Raw genomic sequence first — 23216 nt, 5'->3', positions numbered from 1 at the left:
ACCTATATAGACTTTTGTATTCTGTCTTCATTTAATCTTCTTTCAGGGTCTTTTCCCAAAATTTTAACCATAGTTTGAAAACACAAGTTTTAATGGCACGCTAAGATTTTGTTAGAGGTGACTTTACCATAATAAATTTAATGATTGTTTAATTGGTAGAGAGATTGTTTCCAATTTTTGGTCAATATAATATAGCCCTGTTTTATTTAGATTTGATTATTTTCTGTGAATAGGCTCCTGGAAGTAGAATATACTGAGTCAAAAGTTATGAATATTTTAAAGCTTTTGATATATATTGTAAAAATGTACATTTTGAAAATGTAAGTTGAGTCAATTTATATTACTATTGGCTGTATATGAATGTACCTATTTTTCCCACATACTTGAAAACCGAGTATTACCATTCTTAAAAAATTGCTGATTTGGTTGATAAATAGTGCTATTTTTAATTCTTTATATGAATTTCTGTCTTGTGAAATGTTTCTTAATGTTCTTCATTTTTGTACTATGGTAGTCAGTTTCTTATTGAATTATAGGTAGCCAGTTTCTGACAGTTACAAAATAAATAGATTAAACTAATACATAAAGGTAATAAGCATTGAAAATATGAAATAGCAAAAAAAGCCATTAATATTTAGTACATTCTCAGTTCATTTTTACCAGAAGAAATTGAAAGTCACTTCCTAATTTCAATTTCTTATGTTTATTTTGTGTTTACTACTTCAGAATATTCATAATCTAAAAAGTCTTGTATGTATTTTTAGCTCCAGCAGATCTGCAAAATTCTGAATGCTCATGTGAACTCTCTGCAGTGGATTGATCAGAATACAGGTGGGAGTTTATTTGTATGCCAAGCTCTATGTATTGCAAGGAGAAAATGTGATATAAGTCAGGTTGTGTGCTTCATGACCACACTCACATTAGAGTCCAGTCGTAGGAGTGTTGCTTAACTCATGGTATGCCTACATCAGTTCTGAAAAACTATAATTGCTTATTTTTGTAAAATGAAACACAGGATAAAATAGAAATTAATGAAAATAGAAAGTGGGTAGGAATGGGATATAGGGAATAGGGATAGAAGCAGGACTTCAGAATATATCTTTTTATACAGTTTTGACTTCCATGTAAATGTTTTATATACAAAAATTAGAATTAAATCAAAAATAATGTGAAGAAAGACAAATACTAAAATTGAGTACATACTGAAACCAAACAAACCTGTGTAACTAATTTATAGCATAATCATTCAGTTCAGGTAACTTTTGAACATAGTGTGCTTGATAATGTATCCTTACTAGGATGTGGTCCTAAGAATAAAAAGAACTGCAAAGAAATCTTAAACTTTCTTAATAGGTTCATTATTAGTTTCAGAATTATAATACCATTATGACTACCATTTCATATATATTGTAGAATAAAGAAAATGCATAAGTATATTAATGATAATAGAAATCAAGATTTTTCATTAAAAGATCAAAGAGATACAAACTATTTTCCCTTTCCTTCTTTTATATTTGTAATATAAATTTGAATTACAAATACCAGTATGCATTCCTATCCTCTTGTTCTGTACATGGAAAGGGCCTAGAAACAATGACAGATACCCAAGAAGCAATGACCGATACCCAAGAAGAAATGAGCATACCCAATACCTAGATCTTGGTTTCTAAATACTATTCTTACTGAAAGGAACCAAATCTTCTTGGGAAATGCCTGATTTCAGGTCTCAGGCAAGGAAGTACAGGGTGAGCTTGGGACTTATTGTGCAAGAAAGCAAACATTTTTCAAAGACTAATGAGGTTATATCAGAGCACAAGATTGTGATTGAAAGGACTCCTGCTGGCCATGTTAGGGTGGTTTGAACATCAAAAAGAATAACAACAGTAACAGATTATAATACATTGAGGGTAAAAAAAAAAGAGTCCACAATGATACTCCAAAAAAAAAAAAAAAAAAGAGAGAGAGAGAGAAATGGGAGGTACAGGGATAATTATAGAAGGAATGATAGAATTAGAAAACCACCATTAAAAAAACTTTCAACAGAACACTTTTATTAAGCTCACCTGGATCTTGGATACCCTGCCTTATTTATAAAATATCACAACTATTAGTTATTTCTTGGCAGAAAAATATGCTAGCAGGAAATGGACCAAATACGGACTATAATTTACTGAGTTAATATTTTAAAAACAATTTTATTGAGGCATAATTTATATATAATAAAATTCACCCATTGTAATTGTACAATTCAATGAGGAAAATCGCCATTTTGCAGCCCCAGTATAATCGATTTAGACAATGCTAAAACTAATGAGTTTAAGATTGTTGGGGAATAGATATTTATGTGATCTCTAAAGTATCACTCCACAGATTATTAAATAATTACAAAGGAGAAAATGTGCCTTTACAACAGGGTTATCTGACATGCACTATTTTAACGAAGTGATCAAACCTAGGCTCCCCAATAGTAGGATAACTTGACATTATGTGCCTCATGCTGACATGATAAAAAGTACACAGCATCACTTATGTAGTATTCTTATAAAAATATTTAGCTTGAATCTAATCATGAGAAAATAATCAACATTCTACATGTGAGACATTCTGAAAGGTGATGTAGTATTCTTACCCAAAATGTTTAACCTGAATCTAATCACAAGAAAATAATCAGACATTCTGTGTGTGAGACATTCTGAAAGATAATTGGCTTGGACTCTTCAAAAAGTCAATCAGTCAGTCATGGGAAACAAAAAAATTCAAAACCAAAAAATTAAGAGGAAGGTCTTAGGTGAAAAGAAACATAACATTCATGTCTACCATGTTGACCTTGATTAGATACTGATCAAAACCAAAAAGAAAATTTAGGATAATTGGGGGATTAAATATGGACTATATATTAAATGATATTTAGGAATTGTTCATTTTCCTAGGTGTGATAGTTATTATGGTTATGCAGGAAAAGATCCTTATTTTTAGAAGATACAGGCTACATTATTTAGAGAATTTTCATGTCTGTAGTTTACTTTCAAGTGATTCAGCAAAAACCATTTGCAAAGTTTTAGCAATTTGTGGCAAAATGGTAACAGTGGGTTAATCTAGGTAAAAGGCATACAAGTGTGTGATTTTTTTACTATTCTCTCAACTTTCCTGTAGATTTAAAGTGAAAATTGGGGGAAAATCATTTTGATAGACTTTGCCTAAATATGGAATATACTGAGACCTCGAGAGTTGAGACAGATGAGACCTAGTTAACCAATCACGGTTACTATTTCTAAAGATGTGGCCTTAAAATCATACACATTTTTTATTTGGAATTTGGATTCTTCATTTTCTGCATTAATGAGGTTATCAACCATGAACTTCTCCAGCTTTTCCTTCCAGACATACCTATATCATCATTCATCTTTACTTCCTTCTCTCCTGTGTTAGAGGAAGAAATGTCCTATCCCTTTCTAAACTGTTTTCAATCATCCGAGGGAAGTTAAAGTGTACATTTCTTTCATATTTTAAAAAATTACCTGATAGGGAGAGGTTTCTGAATCAGATAGGTAGGGTAGGGATCAAGTCAAGGCATTACCACTTAATAGTTGTGTGACCTTTATTATGACTTAATCTGAGTCTTTATCCTCATTTTTAAAATGAGGATAGTATCTACCTTCTAGGGGTTTTGTAAGGCGTAAAAGAAAATGTCAGTAAATGGTAATAGAAGTGGTTACTGGTGATCAGAATTTACTATGTATATGAGGCGGGGTGAGAGAAAAGAAGGATCATGTGGTTCAAAAGGTAGCTATTAAATTGAGTCTAGAGAAGGCAATTCCAGGTAGATTATAATTAAAAACCACTTACCTAGAGAAGTTTTAACAACAGCTGAGATGTGGGAGAATGTCAGTAACTGAAAAACATTGAAGAATGAGATTATACAAAGTTTGACTTATTTATCTTCCTGTCTGTTGCATGTTTTTCTATGGTCAGCAATGTTTCTTGGGTGGAGTTGAGGGGGGTTGTCAAAATGTAATTTGGGCTATAAAGAAAAATTATAGTGATTTTTCTCTTGCTTGGGATCCTCATCATAAATGAAATCTCAAGGTTTTCAACCAGTGTTTCCTTAGTAAAATTAAGGTTGTTAGCGTTGAAAGGGACTATGTCATTTAAATGAAGAAACTGTGGTCCAGAGAGGTTGAATGACTTCCTTAAGAACACAGTTAATTAATGGCATAACTAGGACCAGGATCCAGGTTTTCTTATTACCAGAATGGTATTCTTTCTTCTGGTATGCTCTGCATCACACAATATAAAAAAAAGTCTTAGTCATGTACCTAATAGTAGAGGACAAAAGTTTTCAGAGTATGATAGTACTTTGGGTGGGATATAAGTTTTAGGTGTCTGGGTAAAGTTCTCAGTCAACATAGGATCAAAAGAATAAGACGGTGGAGTGTAATGATTACTGGGAGTTACTTTTTGCTAAATATTCATTTGAGCTGGAGAACTGATGAAATTTCGTATAGGTTCTCAACTGATACAAAGGAGGCCATGATAAAGAATGGGGAAAAGCCTGCTGGGCTCATTTTTGTCATTCCCACTCAAGGAGCCTTTCTTTTTCATATCAGGAAATGACATGATCAAGAAATGGAGAGAGGCAGGACTTAGTCATGCTGTCTAAGAGAGGTTGTTTTTGTTATTTTATTTTGCTTTTTAACAGTTAATTGGATCATGCCTGCTGAAATGGTCTGTGGGCTGAAAAGTTTTAAGATTAAGCTCAATGAATCCATTTATTCACATTCAAATAATAGTTATAGAAAAGCTAATGAATGTGTTATTTTAACAATACAAATATTACATTTTTTACTAAAAAAATCTTTAACATATATAAAGTCAAATCTTTATCTCAAAACATTTCGGGGCAATGTTTTTACGATTTAATATCTTTAATGTCAATACAAATTTTTTCCATCATAAAACATAGCAAATGTTACACTAATAGGATCACATATTTAAATAAAAAATCAGCTCTTTAGAAGTGAGTTGGAAATGAAACATTACACTTTAAATATATTAAAATATTACACTCTCAAGCAACTTTTCAGTGTCCATGAATAAGTTACAGAGAATCAGGCCCCTTCTTCCTCTAACCCATGTGGAAACCAACAGTGATGGGACCAAAGTAGAAAGGGATCAGAGATAAATGTAAGAGTATTGAATTAAGGAATGAACATGTGCAGATAGTGACCAGTTTTAAAATTTGATATTTATCCATTGTTAAACATTATTGGTACCTCTTTTCCCCCTGATTAGTATAGATAATTGAAAGTTAATAGTAACTATAGTCAAATACCAGTTTCCCCTCTTGTCTTTCTCATTATAAAAATTTACAGTATTATTTCGAGGTTGGCTTGATGGCAATGCTGCAGTCACATCTGTCTTCTCAGTTGGCAGTCATTGAAATAGCAGCAACTCCAGCTCTTTTGGGACCACTTATGACAGAGTTGGCAATACATCTGAGCCAATTCCTTACTTTTTTTAAATATATGGAGCTACTTCCCCTAGAGAGGGGAGGTGGGGTAAAGGATACGCATTTTATGTTTCTTCATATACCAAACCATTTTGGTGCTCATTAATATTTATCAAACACCACAATGAAGGAATGGGCAATGGAAAATCTTATACTTGTCATTATTTGAAAATTCACTGAGTGTTTTCATGGCATTTTACCTCTTTCATGAAGTGTCTCAAAGCTTCAAGACTAAAATATATTTCATCTGTAATCATTGCAGTCTCATATGGAATACAACCACATGATTATTTGATAGCTGCTCACAACATTTAGGCTGCTATTTATGGCACAAAGAATTACTCCTTAGAGTAATCAAAAATTCCATAAGGGATCTTGTAATATTTCCAAAATAGAGCCCCATTAGTACTGGGCTGAATGTCTATGAACACCTTATTTTTTTTTTTTTTTGAGACAGAGTCTCGCTTTGTTGCCTGGGCTAGAGTGCTGTGGTGTCAGCCTACCTCACAGCAACCTCAAACTCCTGGGCTCAAGTGATCCTCCTGCCTCAGTCTCCCGAGTAGCTGGGACTACAGACATGCACCACCATGCCCAGCTAATTTTTTTCTATATATTTTTAGTTGTCCAGCTAATTTCTTTCTATTTTTTTAGTAGAGACGGGGTCTCACTCTTGCTCAGGCTGGTCCCGAACTCCCGAGCTCAAACAATCCACCCTCCTCGGCCTCCCAGAGTGCTAGGATTATAGGCGTGAGCCACCGCACCCAGGCAATACCTTATTTTTTTGATGTAAAATATTCTTAGTCGTCTATCAGGATATAACTAATTCTTACATAAAATGCCTTTAGGATTATTTTAAAGAAGCAGCTTTGTGTGATATGTCATAATCATACATCTGTGTTTACCCAATTAATATTGTTTGAGGAGATCATTTTAAATTAGATATTTTTGGTGTTGGATTTTTTATTAGAAGCCTTGGTCAGACAATAAAGATTTTAAAAATATTAATTACTTTCAGCCTTCTCATATCTGAAGAGTATCAAATGCTGAGATCCCAAATGATGTCTTTGAATTTCAATTAAAGTGTTTTCTTCCTCTTTCATTTTCTAGAATAGAATCTGATTTACTGATTTACTGATCAAGTTTTTTTCATTTGTTTGTTTTTTAACCTCTTCTTTTTCTTAAATTCTTCGGGAAATTCTGGTGGTGTTGGTTGATTGGTGAGGTCATCTCTTCTGTTCTTCAGTGTAATGTTCCATTTCAGATACCTGAGAAGCAAATGCCCTTGTTCTGCCAGAGATGTGGCAGCAACACAAAGACATCTCTGTTTGTGAGGTTCATTTTTAGGGTCTCTTATGCTCTAATAGAGACACTTGGTTCTTCCCATTGCAGTTAATTGAAAGGTATTTTATGTCTTTTTGTTGTTTAATGAGCCACTTGCTCATGTCTGCTCCGCTTTACAGACAAAATAGATTCATTGTCATACCTTTGTCCCTTGTTTCTGAAGAACTTCTTGTAGGTTAGATTAGGGTACTAAGATTAGAATGTAGCAAGTCTTCAGCTTCTGTTAGGAAAGAGTATGTGATGGTTAACATTCTCAGAGCTCCACTTCCCAAACTTCCTTTTCTGTATGTAAATCCAGATTTGAAATACACTCAATACATCTGCAAAATTAGATTTCTCACTAATCCTACTTATGTACATTTTGTGCCCAAGTGAATTTCCTCAAGCTGGAGAGCCTCCCCAGATGAATTATATGTAACATAATTTAAATCACTCCCAAATAGCAGAATATATATTGTTTGTGAGAAAGATAGATTTTTCTTCAAAGCAATTTTCTTCCTGTTAGTGACTAAAAACAAATATAGTACACTGGAGCCTTACTATAATGCTGTTTTGGGGCCTACGCTCAATGGCCACCTCATAGATAAAATGACCTGGATGGCATTTCACCAGTTAAACCTTCTCAGATGGAATTCAGCTAGGCTAGCCTCATTCTGAGCACTTCAGTGTTTGAAAGGACAACAAATAATTGTTGTCCTTGTGCTTTGGTGCCAGTTAGCTCAGCATAGTACTTTTTATTTAAAAATTTCACAGAACTTGACAAACAGGTGCACTGTGGTAGAAAAAGCACTGTTAGATGGGGGGGTCTAAAGATACAGATCCTAGTATAAATTCTCATTAGCTTTGGCCTTTGAGAATTTCCTTAACTTTCCTGAGTTTTTAATTATTTGCTCCATCCCAGGGTATTGTAGGAATCAAATAAAGTAATGTGTAGAGGCATTTGAAAACTGAGGTACTGTATAATTAGAAGGTGTTATTTTATTTCATTTTTTATTTTTTGGAGATATAGAAAGGTTTATTTTTTTATTTTAAAATACCAAGGGGGTACAAATGTTTTTGTTACATGGCTTGAGTCAGGGCTATAAATGTGCCCAACCACCCGAATAGTGTTTATTGTACCTGTTAGGTGGGTTTTTACCCCCCTTTCTCTCCCCTCTCCCCTGCTTGATTTCCAGTGACTTTTACTTCCCTCTATGTACTTGTGTGCCCATCAGTTAGTTCCAGTTTATCTCATTGTGGTTTTAATTTGCATTTCCGTGATGATCAGTGATGTTGCACATTTATTCATATGTTGTATTGGCCATTTGTCTATCTTCTTTCAAAAAACTTCTGTTCACATCTTTTACCCACTTTTTAATGTGGTTGTTTGTGGGGTTTTTTTTTTTGCTGATTTGCTTGAGTTCTTTGTAGATTCTGGATATTAGCCCTTTATTGGATGTGTAGATTGTGAGTTATTTTCTCAGAAGGTATTATTTTAGATGCAAGTTGAAACCAGAGTAGTTGTAACTCTAAATACAAAGCACCTACTATGTGCCAAGGCACTGTGTTACTCAGTGTAGGAGGTATAAACATCAGTGGCACCTCTGCCTTGAACAGGTACAGAGTGAGTGGGTGGAGTATGGTAAAAGAAAGAAAAGAAAATCTTTAGTTTCCTGGAAGAGATCAAATTTGAAATGAGATGAATAAGTAATATTTCAACAGGATGACTGAACAAAGACCACTTAAGATGTAATAATTCTACTACCATGACTCTGCCTCCAAGAATTCAGAATACTTTCTCCATCCTTTCCTTTTATACCCTTCCTTGAAATGTATTTTCTATTAATTTTGCATGAAGGGCAGTGCTGTACACAGGGTATCTTGTCACCACCTTAATGTATCAGTGGCAACATCCAGATGTGAATTCTCATGACAGAGATGGAGCTTTGTACATCTCCATAAGCACTCTTCTTCACACTCAGAGATAGTTAGCACTAAGAATTCAAGTATATTTTTTTAATGTTACTTTAATTTTTATAAATTGGATATCTTCTTAAAAGTAGCTATGACTACTGGGAAAATAGTTTCTCCCCCTGTCTCCTCTCCACCCCCTCATCCCTTCTCTCCTTCTCCCTCTCACCCTCTTCACTCCCTCCCTTTCTGAAAGAGAAATAAACCTTAATTATGTTAAGTTCCTAAGATTTCAAGATTGTTTTTAAACAGCTGCATACCCTAACTAATATAGAAGGTAGATCCTACAGTAACTAAAACCTTAAAATGTAAAATTGGCTTAGCAGGCAGGCAACAAAAAATGAGGAAACATGTGGTGAAGGCTGAAAAGATGGCCTAAGAAGTGAGAACAGATTTGGTAAAACTGTTGCCTGACATAAATTGGAGGTCATATTATGTGGCTACTGAACTGGCACTTCTAGGAGAAGAGGTTGGGAATCAAAACCTTATTTGTGTGTGTTGGTCTTTTTTACTTTGTGTGTGTATGTGTGTGTGTGTGTGTGTTCTGTACAGTTTTATCACATGTGTAGGTTTGTATTATGTATCAACCACCATAGTCATGATACAGAACAGTTCCATACCATACAGTTTTCTCATGTTCCCCTTTTATCACCACATCCATCTCCATTCCACCACATTCCCCTGCCCCCCAGTTCCTAACTCCTGGCAACCACTAATCTATTCTCTATTCCTAAAATTTTATTATTTCAAAATATTATATAAATGGAATTATATAGCATGTGGCCTTTTGGGACTGACTCCTCCCACCCAACATAATTCCCTGGAGATTCACTGAGTTGCTGTGTGTATCAATAGTTTGATCCTTTTTATTGCTGAGTAGTAGTCCATACATGGTATGGGTTTACCACAGTTTGTTTAACCATTTACCTGTTGCAGGACATCTGGGCTGTTTTCAGTTTTTGGATATTATGAATAAAGCTGCTATGTGAACATTTATTTATAGGTTCTTGTGTGAACATAAGTTTTCATTTCTCTGGGATAAATGTCCAAGAGTGCAATTGCTGGGTTTTCATGTGTTTAGTTTTATAAGAAACTGACGCATTGTTTTCCAGAGTAGCTGTACCATTTTATATGCCCACCAGCAATGTATGGGTGACCCAGTTTGTGTCCTCACAAGCATTTGGTGTTTTCACTATTTTTCATTTTAGCTCTTGCGATAATTGTGTACTGATATCATTGCAGTTTTCATTTGCATTTCCCCAATGGCCAATGATGTTGAACATCTTTTCCTGTGCTTACTGTATCAGTATATCCTCTTCAGTGAAATGTCTGTTCATGTCTTTCAACCATTTTCCAATCGAATTTTTTGTTTTTTGAGACAGGGTCTTGTTCTGTCACCCAGCTTAGAGTGCAGTGGTGCCATCATATCTCACTGCAACCTCAAACTCCTGGGCTCAAGCAATCTTCTGGCCTCAGCCTCACGAGTTAGCTGGGACTGCAGGCATGTGCCACCATGCCCGGCTAATTTTTTTTTAATTTTTTGTGGAGACACAGTCTTGCTATGTTGCTCAGGCTGGTCTTGAACTCTGGCCTCAAGTGATCTTCCTGCCTCAGCCTCCCAAAGTACTAGGATTATAGACATGAACCACTGTACCCAGCCCAAATTATTTGTTTTTTACTGTTGAGTTTTGAGAATTCTTCATATGGTCTAGATACAAGTCTTTTTCAGATATATGGTTGGCAAATGTTTTCTCCCAGTCTGTAGCTTATCTGTTCATCTTCTTAATAGAGTTGTTCACAGAACAAAATTTTAATTTTGATGAAGTTCACTTCATCATGGACTTATCCAAGTTTCCTTTTATGGATTGTGCTTTTGGTATCAAGTCTAAGAACTTTTTGCCTAACCCTATTATCCCAAACATTTTTTCCTATATGTTTTTCTACAAGTTTTATCATTTTACATTTTACATTTAATGATGTGATCCATTTTGATTTAATTTTTATATAGGATAGAAGGTTTAGATCAAGGTGGGGTTTTTTTGGTTTTGGGGTTGTTTTGCCTATAGATATCCAGTTGTTCTAGCACCATTTGTTGAAAAATCTATCCTTCCTCAATTGAATTGCTTTTGCAACTTATCAAAAATCAATGTTTTTCCATTCTTGAGATACTTTGCTTAGGATAGTGGTCTCCAGTTCCTTTCAAATTCCTGCAAAAGGCATTAATTCGTCCTTGTTTATGGCTGTGTAGCACTCCATAGTATATATATATACATATATATACCACATTTTGTTAATCCACTCACTAACTGATGGGCACACAAGTACACAGGGGGAAGTAAAAGTCATTGGAAATCAAACAGGGAGGATAGGGGAGGAGGAGAAGGGTAAAACCCAACCTAATGGGTATAATGAACACTATTCAGGTAATGGGCACATTTATAGCCCTGACTCAAGCCATGTATCAAAAACATTTGTACCCACTTAATATTTTGAAATTTTAAAAAATCAGTTGGGCATATACATGTGGGTCTTTTTCTGAGGTGTCTAGTCCATGGATCTATGTGTCTCTCCCCCAACCAATACCATACTGTATTCATTACTGTAGCCATATAGTAAGCCTTAATATCTGGTAGAGTGATTCCTCCCACTTTAGTTTTCTCTGTCAAGATTGTTTTACTTTCCTTAAAAATTTCCTGAGATTTGATAGGAATTGCTTTTAACCTATAGATCAATTTGGGGAGAGTTGACATCTTTACTATGTTGAACCTTCCCATCCATGTACATGGTACGTCCCAAAATTTATCTAGGTTTTCTTTGATGTCTTTCATCAGTATTTTGTAATTTTCATTATTCACATCACGTACATGTTTTGGTTTTGTTAGACTTGTACCTTAGTATTTCATTTTCTTTTTATTCTTATTTTTTTATTTCAGCTTATTATGGGGGTACAAAAGTTCAGGTTATATATATTGCCCATGCCCCCCATCCTCCCGAGTCTGAGCTTCAAGCGTGTCCATTCCCCAGACAGTGCACATCGCACTCATCATGTAGGTATACACCCATCCCCTCCCCCCACCCCCATCCCCCCCGAGTCAGAACTTCAAGCGTGTCCATTCCCCAGACAGTGTGCATCGCACTCATCATGTAGGTATACACCCATTCCCTCCCCCCACCCCCCACTTCTGTCCGATACCCAATTGGTGTTATTCCCAAATGTGCACAAAAAATATGGAACGCTTCACGAATTTGCATGTCATCCTTGCACAAGGGCCATGCTAATCTTCTCTATATCGTTCCAATTTTAGTATATGTGCTGCCGAAGCGAGCACTAGTATTTCATTTTCTTTGTGGTGATTGTAAATGGTATTGTGTTTCACATGTTCATTGTTAATATATAAAAACACAATTTTTGAGTGCTGATCTTATATTCTTTGACCTTGCTGAACACAGTTCTGTACATATGTGTGTCTGTGGATTCCTTGGGATTTTCTGCACAGGCAGTTATGTCATCTGCAAATAGGTACAGTATTATTTTTTCCTTTCCAATCTGTATGTCATCTATTTTTTCTCTTGCCTTTTTGCACTGGCTGAACTTCCAGTACTATGTTTAATAAGAGTGATGAGAGCAGACATCCTTGCTTTGTTCCTGATCTTATATGGAAAGCCTTCACACTTTCACCTTCAGTATGATGTTAACTATAGGTTTTTTTGTAGATGCCTTTTATAAGGTTGAGTTAATTCTCCTGTGTTCCTAACTTGCTGAAAGTTTTTACCATGAATTTACCACTGGATTTTGTCAAGTGCTTTTTCTGAATCAATTGATATAATCATATGCTTTTTCTTCTTTAACTCATTGATATGGTGGATTACATTAATACATTTTAAATGAATCAGCTTTACATATGTAGAATAAATTCTATTTGGTTATGGTTTATAATTCCTTTTACGTATTGTAGGAGTTGGTTTGATAGTATTTTGTTGAGAATTTTAAATGTATGAGAGATTTTTATGTGTTCATGAGATTTTTTGGTCTGTAGTTTTGTTTGTTTTTTTGTACTATCTTTACCTGGGTTTGGTATTGGGGTAATACTGGCCTCTATATTTTAGAAGGATTTATAAAGAATTGATATTAATTCTTCTTTAAATGTTTGGTAGAATTCTTCAGTGAAACTATCTGGTCCTAGATATTTCTTTTTGGGGAGTTTTTAAATTGCAAATTGAATTTCTTCAATGTTTCTAGGACTATTCAGATTATCTGTTTCATCTTGGTTGAGTTTTTTAGCTTGTGGTTTTTTTAGGAATTGGTGCATTTCTGCTAAATTGTTGAATTTATAAAGATAAAGTTGTTCATAGGATTTCCTTTTTATCTTTTTAATGGCTATACAATATATAGTTGTATACCCTGTTTCTTGATATTGGTGATTTGCATTTTCTCTCTTACTTTTTTCCTATCTTGCTATAGGTTTATTAATTTTATTGATTTTTTTTTCCAAAGAATCAGCTTTTTGTCTCATTGATTTTTTTTTCCTATGGTGTTTCTGTTTACAATTTCATAATATCTACTCTTTGCTTTATTATTTTTTTCCTTCTGCTTGCTTTGGGTTAATTTTGCCCTTTTTCTACTTTCTTAAAGTAGGAATTTAGATTATTGATTTTAGACCTCTCCTTTCTAATAGTTCAGTAGTCCCCTCTTATCCACAGAGGATATGTTCTAAGACCCTCAGTAGATGCTTGAAACCACAGATAGTACTAAAGCCTATGTATACTATGTTTTTTCTATACATATATACCTATGGTAAAGTTTAAGTTATAAATTAAGCACAGTAAGAGATTAACAATAATAGCTAATAATAAAATAGAAAAATTATAATGATATGCGAGCATCACTCCTCTTGCACTTTGGGACCATTATGAAGTAAAATAAGGGTTACTTGAACATAAGCACTGCGATACTGTGACAGTCAATCTGATAACTGAGACAGCTACTAAGTGGCTAATGGATGAGTGGGTAGTATATACAGTGTGGATATGTTGGACAAAGGGGTGGTTCAGATCCTGGGCAGGACAGAGCTGAACAGTGCAATATTTCATCACGCTACTCAGAATGGTATACAATTTAAAACTTATGAATTGTTTATTTCTGGAATTTTTCATTTAATATTTTCTAACTATAGTTGACCACTGGTAACTGAAACCACAGAAAGCAAAACTGTGGATAAGGGGAGACTACTGTATTCTCTCTCTTTTTTTAATTTTTGACTCTTATTTATTTATTTTTTAATTTCAGAATATTATGGGGGTACAAACATTTTGGTTACATATAATGCCTTTGCTGTGCCCAAGCCAGAGCTAAAAGCATGCCCATCTGCCATACAGTGTGCTACACACCCATTAGTTGTGAGTTTCCCATCCCAACCACCCCTGTACCACCTGCCCGGCACCTGATGAATATTACTTCCATGTGAGTGCCTAAGTGTTGATCAGTTAGTACCAAGTTGATGGTGAGTACATGTGGTGCTTGTTTTTCCATTCTTGTGATACTTCACTTCGAAGGATGGGCTCTAGCTCCACCCAGGATAATATAAGAGGTGCTAGTTCACCATTGTTTTTTTGTGGTTGAGTAATACTCCATGGTGATACCACATTTTATTATTTTTTAATCCCAGTTGCCATCTCCAACTACCAGTTTCACTAATGGTTCTTGTACTATCCATTATAAAGCTCCATGTTAACAAACATCTACATATAGATATACCAAAGGCACCTCAAATTACATTTTTCTAAAACTAAACTTATTATTTTCACCCTCTTCTGTTCCTCCCAGATCTGTAACTCCTTTTCTTTTTCTCAGCTAAAGATTACAACTATGTACTCAGGAATCTAAAGCAGGCTATTTTTATTTCTTCAGTAAGTAATGATTATACTTCCTAAATAACTCTTGAATCCTTTCTTTTCAGTAGATTCCCACTGCCATGTTTCTATTTCAAGCTTTCTTTGTCTCTTACCTTGAAAGTAGAGTAATTTTTTTAAGTTTATGAAAAACATCAGCTCTTTGTACATACTCTATTTTCCCACTCCCCAGGGGCAATCACTTTCAATTATTTTAGCTGGGTTTTTAAAATTTTGTATATCTCTAAATATCATGTATGCTGTTACTTTTTAGTTTTTCCTTATTAGGCCTTCTCTACTGACTTTCCAAAATGGGAGGTAAAGATCTAACTCTTTTATATCATGCACAGACACACACACACATGTATATGTGTGTTCTATGCACATAAACACATATTTTCCTCATTGTTCCTATATATGTGATAAATTTCACATAGATCAATATTTAATATTTGAATTATGATTGCACAAATATTATTCACAGCCTGATTATGTAGCATACTATATCTTCTCTCTTTTACAAGTTTTGGTTTTCCTTTGAATTTTATTTCCTCATTTGCTTAATTTTCTGCATACTTACCAGTAATTTATTTTCCAACTCCCTGCTATTGATATAAATCTATCAATTGCATCTTGGATTCATCTCTCCCAGAGTCCTCTAGTCTCTATTCTTCCATCTGTAATTGCTGCTCTCTTGACCTGCTACTCAGCTAGGGTCTCCTTTCCACAGCATACTTGTATTCTTTCTACTTTCTTTGCTTGCTCTCCAGTTTCATGGCTCTTATACTTCCGGTTTCTTGGTTTATTCCCTTGTTTCTGATATAGCACATATTCCAGCAGCTCTAGAGAGAGTATATGGGAAGTAAATTTTTGAGATCTTGCATGTCTGAAAATGTTTATTCTACCCTCACACCTAATTGATCATATTGGGTATTGAATTCTAGCTTGGAAATAATTTTCCCTTGAACTTTTAAAGTTGTTCTGTTGTCTTCTAACTTTTAGGACCATTCTGATTCCTGAACCTTGTATGACCTCTTCATTTGCATGCTTTATTTTTCCCATGGAAGATTTTAGGATCTTCCTTTGAGTACTGAAATTTCAGATGATGTGCTTTAGTGTGGATCTGTTTCATCCACTGAGTCTGGTACTAGTGAGTTAAGGAACTCGTTTCTTACAGGTTGGGTCTGTTTTCTTGAATTAGATTTCTGCTAATTTCCTTCCCTATGTTATCTCTATTATTTCTGGAAATCATCTTATTCTAATGTTTGATGCCCTGGACCAATCTGAATTTCTTTTCTGCCCTATTTTCTCTTTATATTTTTGTTAAATTTTCTAGGGTATGTACTCAACTTCTATTCCAATCTTTCTTTTGATCTTTGATTTCTGCCATAATTTTATTTTGCAAGAGCTTGTTGTGTTTTATGATTATATATGTGTATGTGTTTTTTAAATAGCATTCTGTTCTTATTTCATGAATTCAGTATCATCTCTCTGAGGATATTAATGATTTTTAAAAATATATCCATTTTATTCTTTCCGGATTGTTTCTTTCAGCTTTCTTTATGTTTTGTTTTGATCTTTCTCATGTTAGAGGCTTTCCTCAAATGTCTGGTGATTCTTGGTTGTCCTTTTATATTTAAGAATGATACACTAAAACATTTTGTAGGTGGGGCTTATTAACTTATAGGATAATTTGGCTAGACCTTTTCATTGGAGGACCTCTGACTATTACATTTAGCATTTGTCTCTTCAGCTGGTCAAATACTTTGAAGAAGAATCTTCCAGCTCCTGGTTAGAGATTAATAAATCTAGTGGGTTTTTTAATTTCAAAAACCTACGAGAGTACAAACGTTTAGGTTACATATATTGCCTTTGCACCGCCCAAGTCAGAGCTACAAGTGTGCCCATTCCAGACAGTAAGTCAGTGTTCTGGAAACTGTTAGAGAAGGGACTGAAGGCTTTAATGTAAAACTTAATAGGCTTTCACGTAATTCCTTGTAAGTGTTCACTTAATTTCTGGTTTTGGTACAGAATCCTTGCCCTCAGCTTTGCCTGGTGTCCCTGATCTGGAGCTTATTTGGTTCACCCTCTCCAAAGAAAAATCATCTGCCAGACTTGGGTAGGGAAAGTCACCCAGATGTAGGATATGAAAGAGAAGAGGAGTCTGCTTCTTCTTCATTCATAATCCTGTTTTCAGTTCCACTTTCAGCACCACTTTGAATTTCCTAGTTCTACTAATTCCGTATCTTTTCCAGAGTTCTTCAGCACAAATCCAGTTGCAATTTTTTTTTTTTTTTGAGACAGGGTCTCACTCTGTTGCCCAGGCTAGAGTGCCGCGGCATCAGCCTACCTCACAGCAACCTCAAACTCCCAGTCTTAAGCAATCCTTCTGCCTCAGCCTCCCAAGTAGCTGGGACTACAGGCATGCACCACCATGCCTGGCTAATTTTTTCTATATATTTTTTTAGTTGCCCAGATAATTTCTTTCTATTTTTAGTAGAGACGAGGTCTCGTTCATGCTCAGGCTGGTCTCGAACTCCTGACCTCAAGCGATCCTCCCGCCTTAGCCTCCCAGAGTGCTAGGATTACAGGTGTGAGCCTCCGCGCCCAGCCTCCAGTTGCAATTTTCAAAGGTTTATTATTGTTTCCTTTCTTGTTGTCTTTGTTTTTATGGTTGCTTTTATCTTTTTCCTCTTTTTATTAATAGAATTGATTAACTGCTATTTTACAGGTGTTTTGAAATGTAACAGTGGTAAATGCATGTGTCTAATCTATAACTAGAGACCTTAGTGGTCTCCTTCCCACAGTCCAGTTTTACCCCATTCAAATTCACTTTCAAAATATTGTCAGTGTGATCTTTATAAAATGATACTCCATTGTAGTCATCCCTTTATTAAAACCCCTCACTAGTTCCCATTGCCCAATGATAAATTCTGGTTCTTTGCATGTTATATACAAAGTACCCAATATAACCTAACCACTCCCTGTTTCTCCAGCCTCAACTCTAAGAAGTATTTATGTTTTTGTAAACACCTGATGTTCTTTCATCTTCCATATTTTTGGATATTCAGTTTCTTTTTCCTGGACTACACTACCTGTCATTGTCTGCCTTGTAGCTGCTCCCTTGTTAACATGTAGTTTATAAGCTATCCCTTCTCTGAAGCCTTCATTTATTCATCATTCTAGTAGTTATTTATCCCCTTCTTTGTATCCATGCCATATATTCTACATAATATAGTGTTAGCATTTATCATACAGTATTGCAGTTATTTATTTACATGTCTGTTTACTGGAATTTGAGCTTCTTGGTAGAGATAATGTTTTAATTATTTCTGTATCTTCAGAATTTAGTGTGCCTGGCATGAGCTTGGGGTCCAATATATGTTTTTAATTTATTTGTCCTCTGACATGTACACAGCACACTTTATTCAGTTTTTGATGGAGAAAGAGATACAAAGCTGGCAGACTTGTACCTGAATATCTTCCCATGTTATTAAATATTATACATTTTAGTGGCTGCTAAATATTGCATTATATGGATATACCATAATTTAATAAATAGCCCATTGTTACATGTTGGATAACGTTTCCAGATTTTTGCTGTTTTAAATTATGCTACAATAAACCTAGCTGTAGGTAAATGTTAAGGCATATCCATGATTACTGGACAGAAATAACATTCTTAGAAGTTAAGATGCTAAATTAGGAGTAATGTCTGTTTTAAAGGCTTTAGATATATATATTTCCTTCCAGGTAGGTTGCACTGCTTTATATATTTGCCAGCAATTCATTAGGGTACCATTTTTCTGTACTCTTTCCATTACTACTACTTCTATAATCACCAGCACCACCACCATCATCATTATGATCATTCCTTACCAAAATTTATAGGTGAAAATAATATTTTCCCAGTTTAATTTGCATTCTTCTGGTTACTAATGATGTTGAGCATTTAAAAAATGTTTATAAACAATTTGTATGTCATTTTATAAGTTGCCTGTTTGTGTCTTTTGACTGTTTTTCTGTCAGGATATTTTTTCTCCTACTGTCCCAATTGTTTTTCTAGGAGAATAAGAAATATATTATAGCATTGTTTATGGGAGTACATTATTTTTATGTTATCTAATAACATTTATAACTTAAAAATAAAAAAATTAATTACGGTAGAAAGCTGTATTTGGGTTTAATGACTAAATCTCTTTTTATAACCTTTGAATCTTTACCTAAAATATTTGCAATAGGCTAAGTTGATGAAAACACCTGACCCCAAAACAGAATGGGACTAGCTGGAAGCAGTTTCACCAAAATCTTTTGGGGGTAATCAGTTTTTCAAATGCTTTCAAACACATAAATATGTCGTCTTAACCAATGGCTCTTTAGCTAAGGCTATAGAGTTGTGCAAACATCACACAATCCAATTTTAGAACATTTTCATTATGGCCCAAATTTTCTCTTGCCTGTTTGTGGTTGTTTCTCCTTCCTAACTCAAACCTCAGGCAACCACCAATATACTTTCTGTCTTTAGAGATTTGACCTTTCTGGACAGTTTATATGAATTGAATCATATTACATGCAGCCTTTTGTGTCTAGTTTCTTTCATTTAATGTAAAGTTTTCAAGGTTCATCTATGTTGTAACATGTATCAGTACTTTATTCCTTTTTATTGCTGTGTAGCATTCCATTGTATAGTCATACCACATTTTGCTTATCCATTCATCAGTTGATGGACATTTGTTATCGTTTTTTAAAATACAGTTTTAACTCTTACATTTAGGTTGATAATCCATCTTGAGTTGATTTTTGTATATAGAAGTGGGGGTTCAATTTCATTTGCATGTAGATATCCAGTTGTCCCAGCACCGTTTGTTGAAAAAGATTATGCTTGCCACCATTGAATTGGCTTGGTACCTTTATCAAAAATGAATTGACTATAAATAAAAAGTTTTATTTCTGGACTTTCTTTCTATTTAATTGATCTCTATGGGTATCCTATGCCAATACCACACTGTCTTGCTTACTAAGTTTTAAAATTGGACAGTCTAAGTCTTACAGTTTGTTCTCCTTTTTCAAGATTGTTTTGGCTATTCTGGAACATTTGCCTCTCCATATATATTTAAAATAACTATCTCCATAAAAAAGAGCTTGCTGGAATTTTCACAGGAATTATGTTGAATCTGTAGATCAATTTCTGGAGAATTGCCATCTTAACAATATTAAGTCTTTCAATCTATAAACATGGAATATCTCTCCATTTATTAATATTTAGATATTCTTAGTATCTCTTAGCAACATTTTCTAGTTTTCAGTGTACAGGTCTTATGCTTTGTTTAGTTTATTCCTGAGTATTTTAATTCTTTTGATGCTATTGTGAATGGAATTGTTTTATTTCCATATTGTTAGGTATAATTAATTTTTAATAATGTCAAAATGTGTATGGCATATTACTATCATTTTACTTCTAATCAGATGTATAATTTTATATGCTGGCAGGAACCAGTCAATCAGTTATGTTTATCATGGGACCAGAACTCTGGGCAGTGAGTGCCTAGGTGCAGTTTTTGCCCTTAAAGAATAAAAGTCCTAAAAAATTTAAACTATATTAATACAGGAATAGTCCTGGGAATTCAATTAGAAGACATGACAAATGTTTATAGTAAGGCTCTCTTAATACTGCTGACTTGTGTATATTGACATTTTATTGATTTTTTAAAATTGTTATAAATATACTCCTTTGCATTTAATATGTATCAATCAGCAAATTAGTAAATTGTGCTTATGTTGACACTTCTGGTCTCAAGTTAATGGTTTGTTGTAGTGCTCATTTGTGCTTCCATCACATTAAAAAATGTTATTTAGGGAAAAAAATTGCACCCTGCAGTTAGTTATTATAAAAATAGGATTTATTTTGCCATGCTCAACATACACTGTTCTTCTGGCCTTTTAGTAGACAGCCAACATTTAAATCACTTGTTCTTAAAGCATGATCTTGCACAATGTCTCTATGTTATAAGACAGAATGAGATATTGTACTTTAAAAACTGAATACCAGTAGAGTTTTTCCAGTTGGCTGAAGAAAATTAAATAAAGTACAATTGACCTTGAACAACTCGGGAGTTAGGAGTGCTGACCTCCTACACTGTTGAAAATCCACGTATATTACTTTTCATTCCTCCAGCAGTTAACTACTAATAGCCTACTGGTGACCAGAAGGCTTACTGATAATGTAAACAATCAATTAACACATATTTTGGTATATGTATTATATATGTATTCTTACAATAAAGCTAGAGGAAAGAAAATTTTATTAAGGAAATCTTAAGGAAGAGAAAATATATTTATTATTCGTTAAATGGAAGTGTATCATAATAAAGGTCTTCATCTTTGTTGTGTTTACATTGAGTAGGCTGAGGAGGAGAGGAGGAAGAAGAGAGGCTGGGCTTGCTGTTTCAGGGGTGGTAGAGGTGGAAGAAAATCCACGTATAAGTGAACTCATGCAGTCCAAACCTGTTGTTCAAGGGTCAATTGCATATTGTTTAAATTTTTTAATTTTTCTCTTGTAAAATTTTTCTTTCTTCTTGGGTACCAATTATTGCTTATTCACTTGTAAGCATTAATGGACACTAAAGCAAATGGTCAAGTTTATTTGTGCATGTTAATAGAAAAACTCAGATTATCATGCTTACTTCAACAACTTATTTTTACTAGCAGAAAATTACTGTTTTATATGGTAAAACTAATGGTATTTTGTGGTCCTCTGCCCCTGAGCAAATTTAAGAACCACCAAGTTAAATAAATCATTAGAAAGGAACAGAAATATAAATATAGTCAGTGTACTCGTTTGCTTATAGGTAGCTAAGACCCACCAAAAGCTATACCCTCAAAGTAATGACCACCCTGTATGGCACTTTTAGGCTGTGCTAAGTAAAAAAGCAGTTAACACTTCACTCCAACAAAACATAAATGTCAAGTAGCCTTATTTTGCCTGAAAGTTAGGGAGAGCATAAAAAGAACAGTCTTGGCCACTACTTTCATAGTTCAAACAGATAAATGAATGCTTTTTTCCCCTGCTGTATTTTCTAAAACTTAATGCTATTAAAATTGATACATAAAATTTCATAAATTATATGTTGAAGGGAGAATGTAAGTTATTATGTTTGTGGGATATTTTGACCTCAGATTAATGATTGTGTGACTTTTCCCCCCATATACAGGCATGCTGCAAAGGAAGGTAGAAGAGGTAACACAGGTTTTCGAGGATTGTCATCGCAAGGAGCAGAAATACAACGTCAAGATTGCTTTTGATTGAATACCTTCAGCATGTTGTTTTTGGATTATGAATTACCTACAAATCCTGATGTTAAATAGAGTAGTATTTACAGTTACTATTTACTCTTGCTTGCAATGAAGCATGCCTGTGGGTTTTTTCATTTAATATTGTGCTGTTGAGAATTATACTGTAGTTTTGCTTTTTATATTAGTAAATCACAACTATATTAGCCCCTTTTTCCAGGCAGCAATCTATTAGATGTTGACCCTATGTATGTAATTTATATCACACTCCTAAGTTCCACATCCTACCACCAATACACATCGTCCTAGAATCATGTTTACCAAAATTACATGACAACCAGTCTTTACTGTATGCCTGTTACATCCTTGTATAGTGCTAGATACTGTGAAGTCTCTTCTCCTCAAAGTAACTTACTGTCTGGTTTGAAATATAATTAATGCCTGTCTGTATAAAAAAGTTTAGACAATACAAAGAAGTGTGTTATGAATTATAGAAAGTGTGTTACAGAAATTCAGAAAAGGGAGGAAAGGTAAGGGTAGATTTGAGGCTTAAATTCGGTTATTCTTTAAAGGGTAAGGTTCAAGGAATTCAGTTATTTTTGATGTACAGATATCCTGCTGTTTTATTTGGTTTTAGCATATGATTTATACTTTTTGGGTTTTGTGTATTTGTTTGCTTATTTGTTTTTCAAGAAAAAGCCTTGTTCTTAGCTTTGTAACAGTCTGGTCTCTTGTGTTTCATGTTTCACATAAGTCATAAGTAAAGGTTATGTTCTAAAAAAAATAAAAGTATAACACCAAAATAAACTACTTAAAATTTTTTAAGTGACTAGAGCTCAATCACCTATAAGGACTGAGCAGATTTTCTGTTGTACTCACTGCACATGACCATTCTTACTGGAAGAAAATATTTTTGGAATGAATATTACCAATGATTAGTCTTATGAGTAGACTAAACATCACAACTTACATGGCCTCTGTTTTTCCTACCCAACTTTTCCAAGCAGCAGCTTCTTATCAGGTAAGTTTTTGTTAACACTCAAAGTTATAGAATATGAAAATAATCTAGAGACCATATAATCTTGCAGATGATTTCTGTAGATAATACAACTTTTGAGTATAATCTTATAATTTTTAAGCTCAGTATTGTTACTATTATACCCTAGATAAACACATTTTTCCCATTGGTTTTAGAGATTTAACTCTTGTAAAGTAGCTCCATGCTTAAGTTCCACAT

At 34.2% G+C, this 23216-nt stretch overlaps 1 protein-coding gene and 1 non-coding gene across 3 annotated transcripts in view; one reads left to right on the top strand and one right to left on the bottom strand.

Moving 5' to 3' along the window:
- The window catches only part of NUP62CL (nucleoporin 62 C-terminal like), an 89815-nt gene extending 67052 nt beyond the window's left edge, over positions 1-22763 (top strand). For both annotated transcript variants that reach the window (XM_045537915.1, XM_045537914.1), the window contains exons 9-10: positions 765-831; positions 21901-22763. In XM_045537915.1, coding sequence (XP_045393871.1) covers positions 765-831; positions 21901-21995 — 162 coding nt within the window. In that variant the 3' untranslated portion in view covers positions 21996-22763. The remainder of the gene's footprint in view (positions 1-764; positions 832-21900) is intronic.
- Positions 12023-12129, bottom strand: LOC123628933. The gene has a single exon (XR_006731813.1). It is a non-coding gene; the product is annotated as a U6 spliceosomal RNA (small nuclear RNA).
- Positions 22764-23216: the final 453 nt, after the last annotated feature.

The sequence above is a fragment of the Lemur catta genome, chromosome X, assembly GCF_020740605.2.
Source record: "Lemur catta isolate mLemCat1 chromosome X, mLemCat1.pri, whole genome shotgun sequence".
Taxonomy (NCBI): Eukaryota; Metazoa; Chordata; class Mammalia; order Primates; family Lemuridae; genus Lemur; species Lemur catta.
Note: the sequence above shows the minus strand (reverse complement) of the source record. Positions and strands in the feature narration are given on the sequence as shown.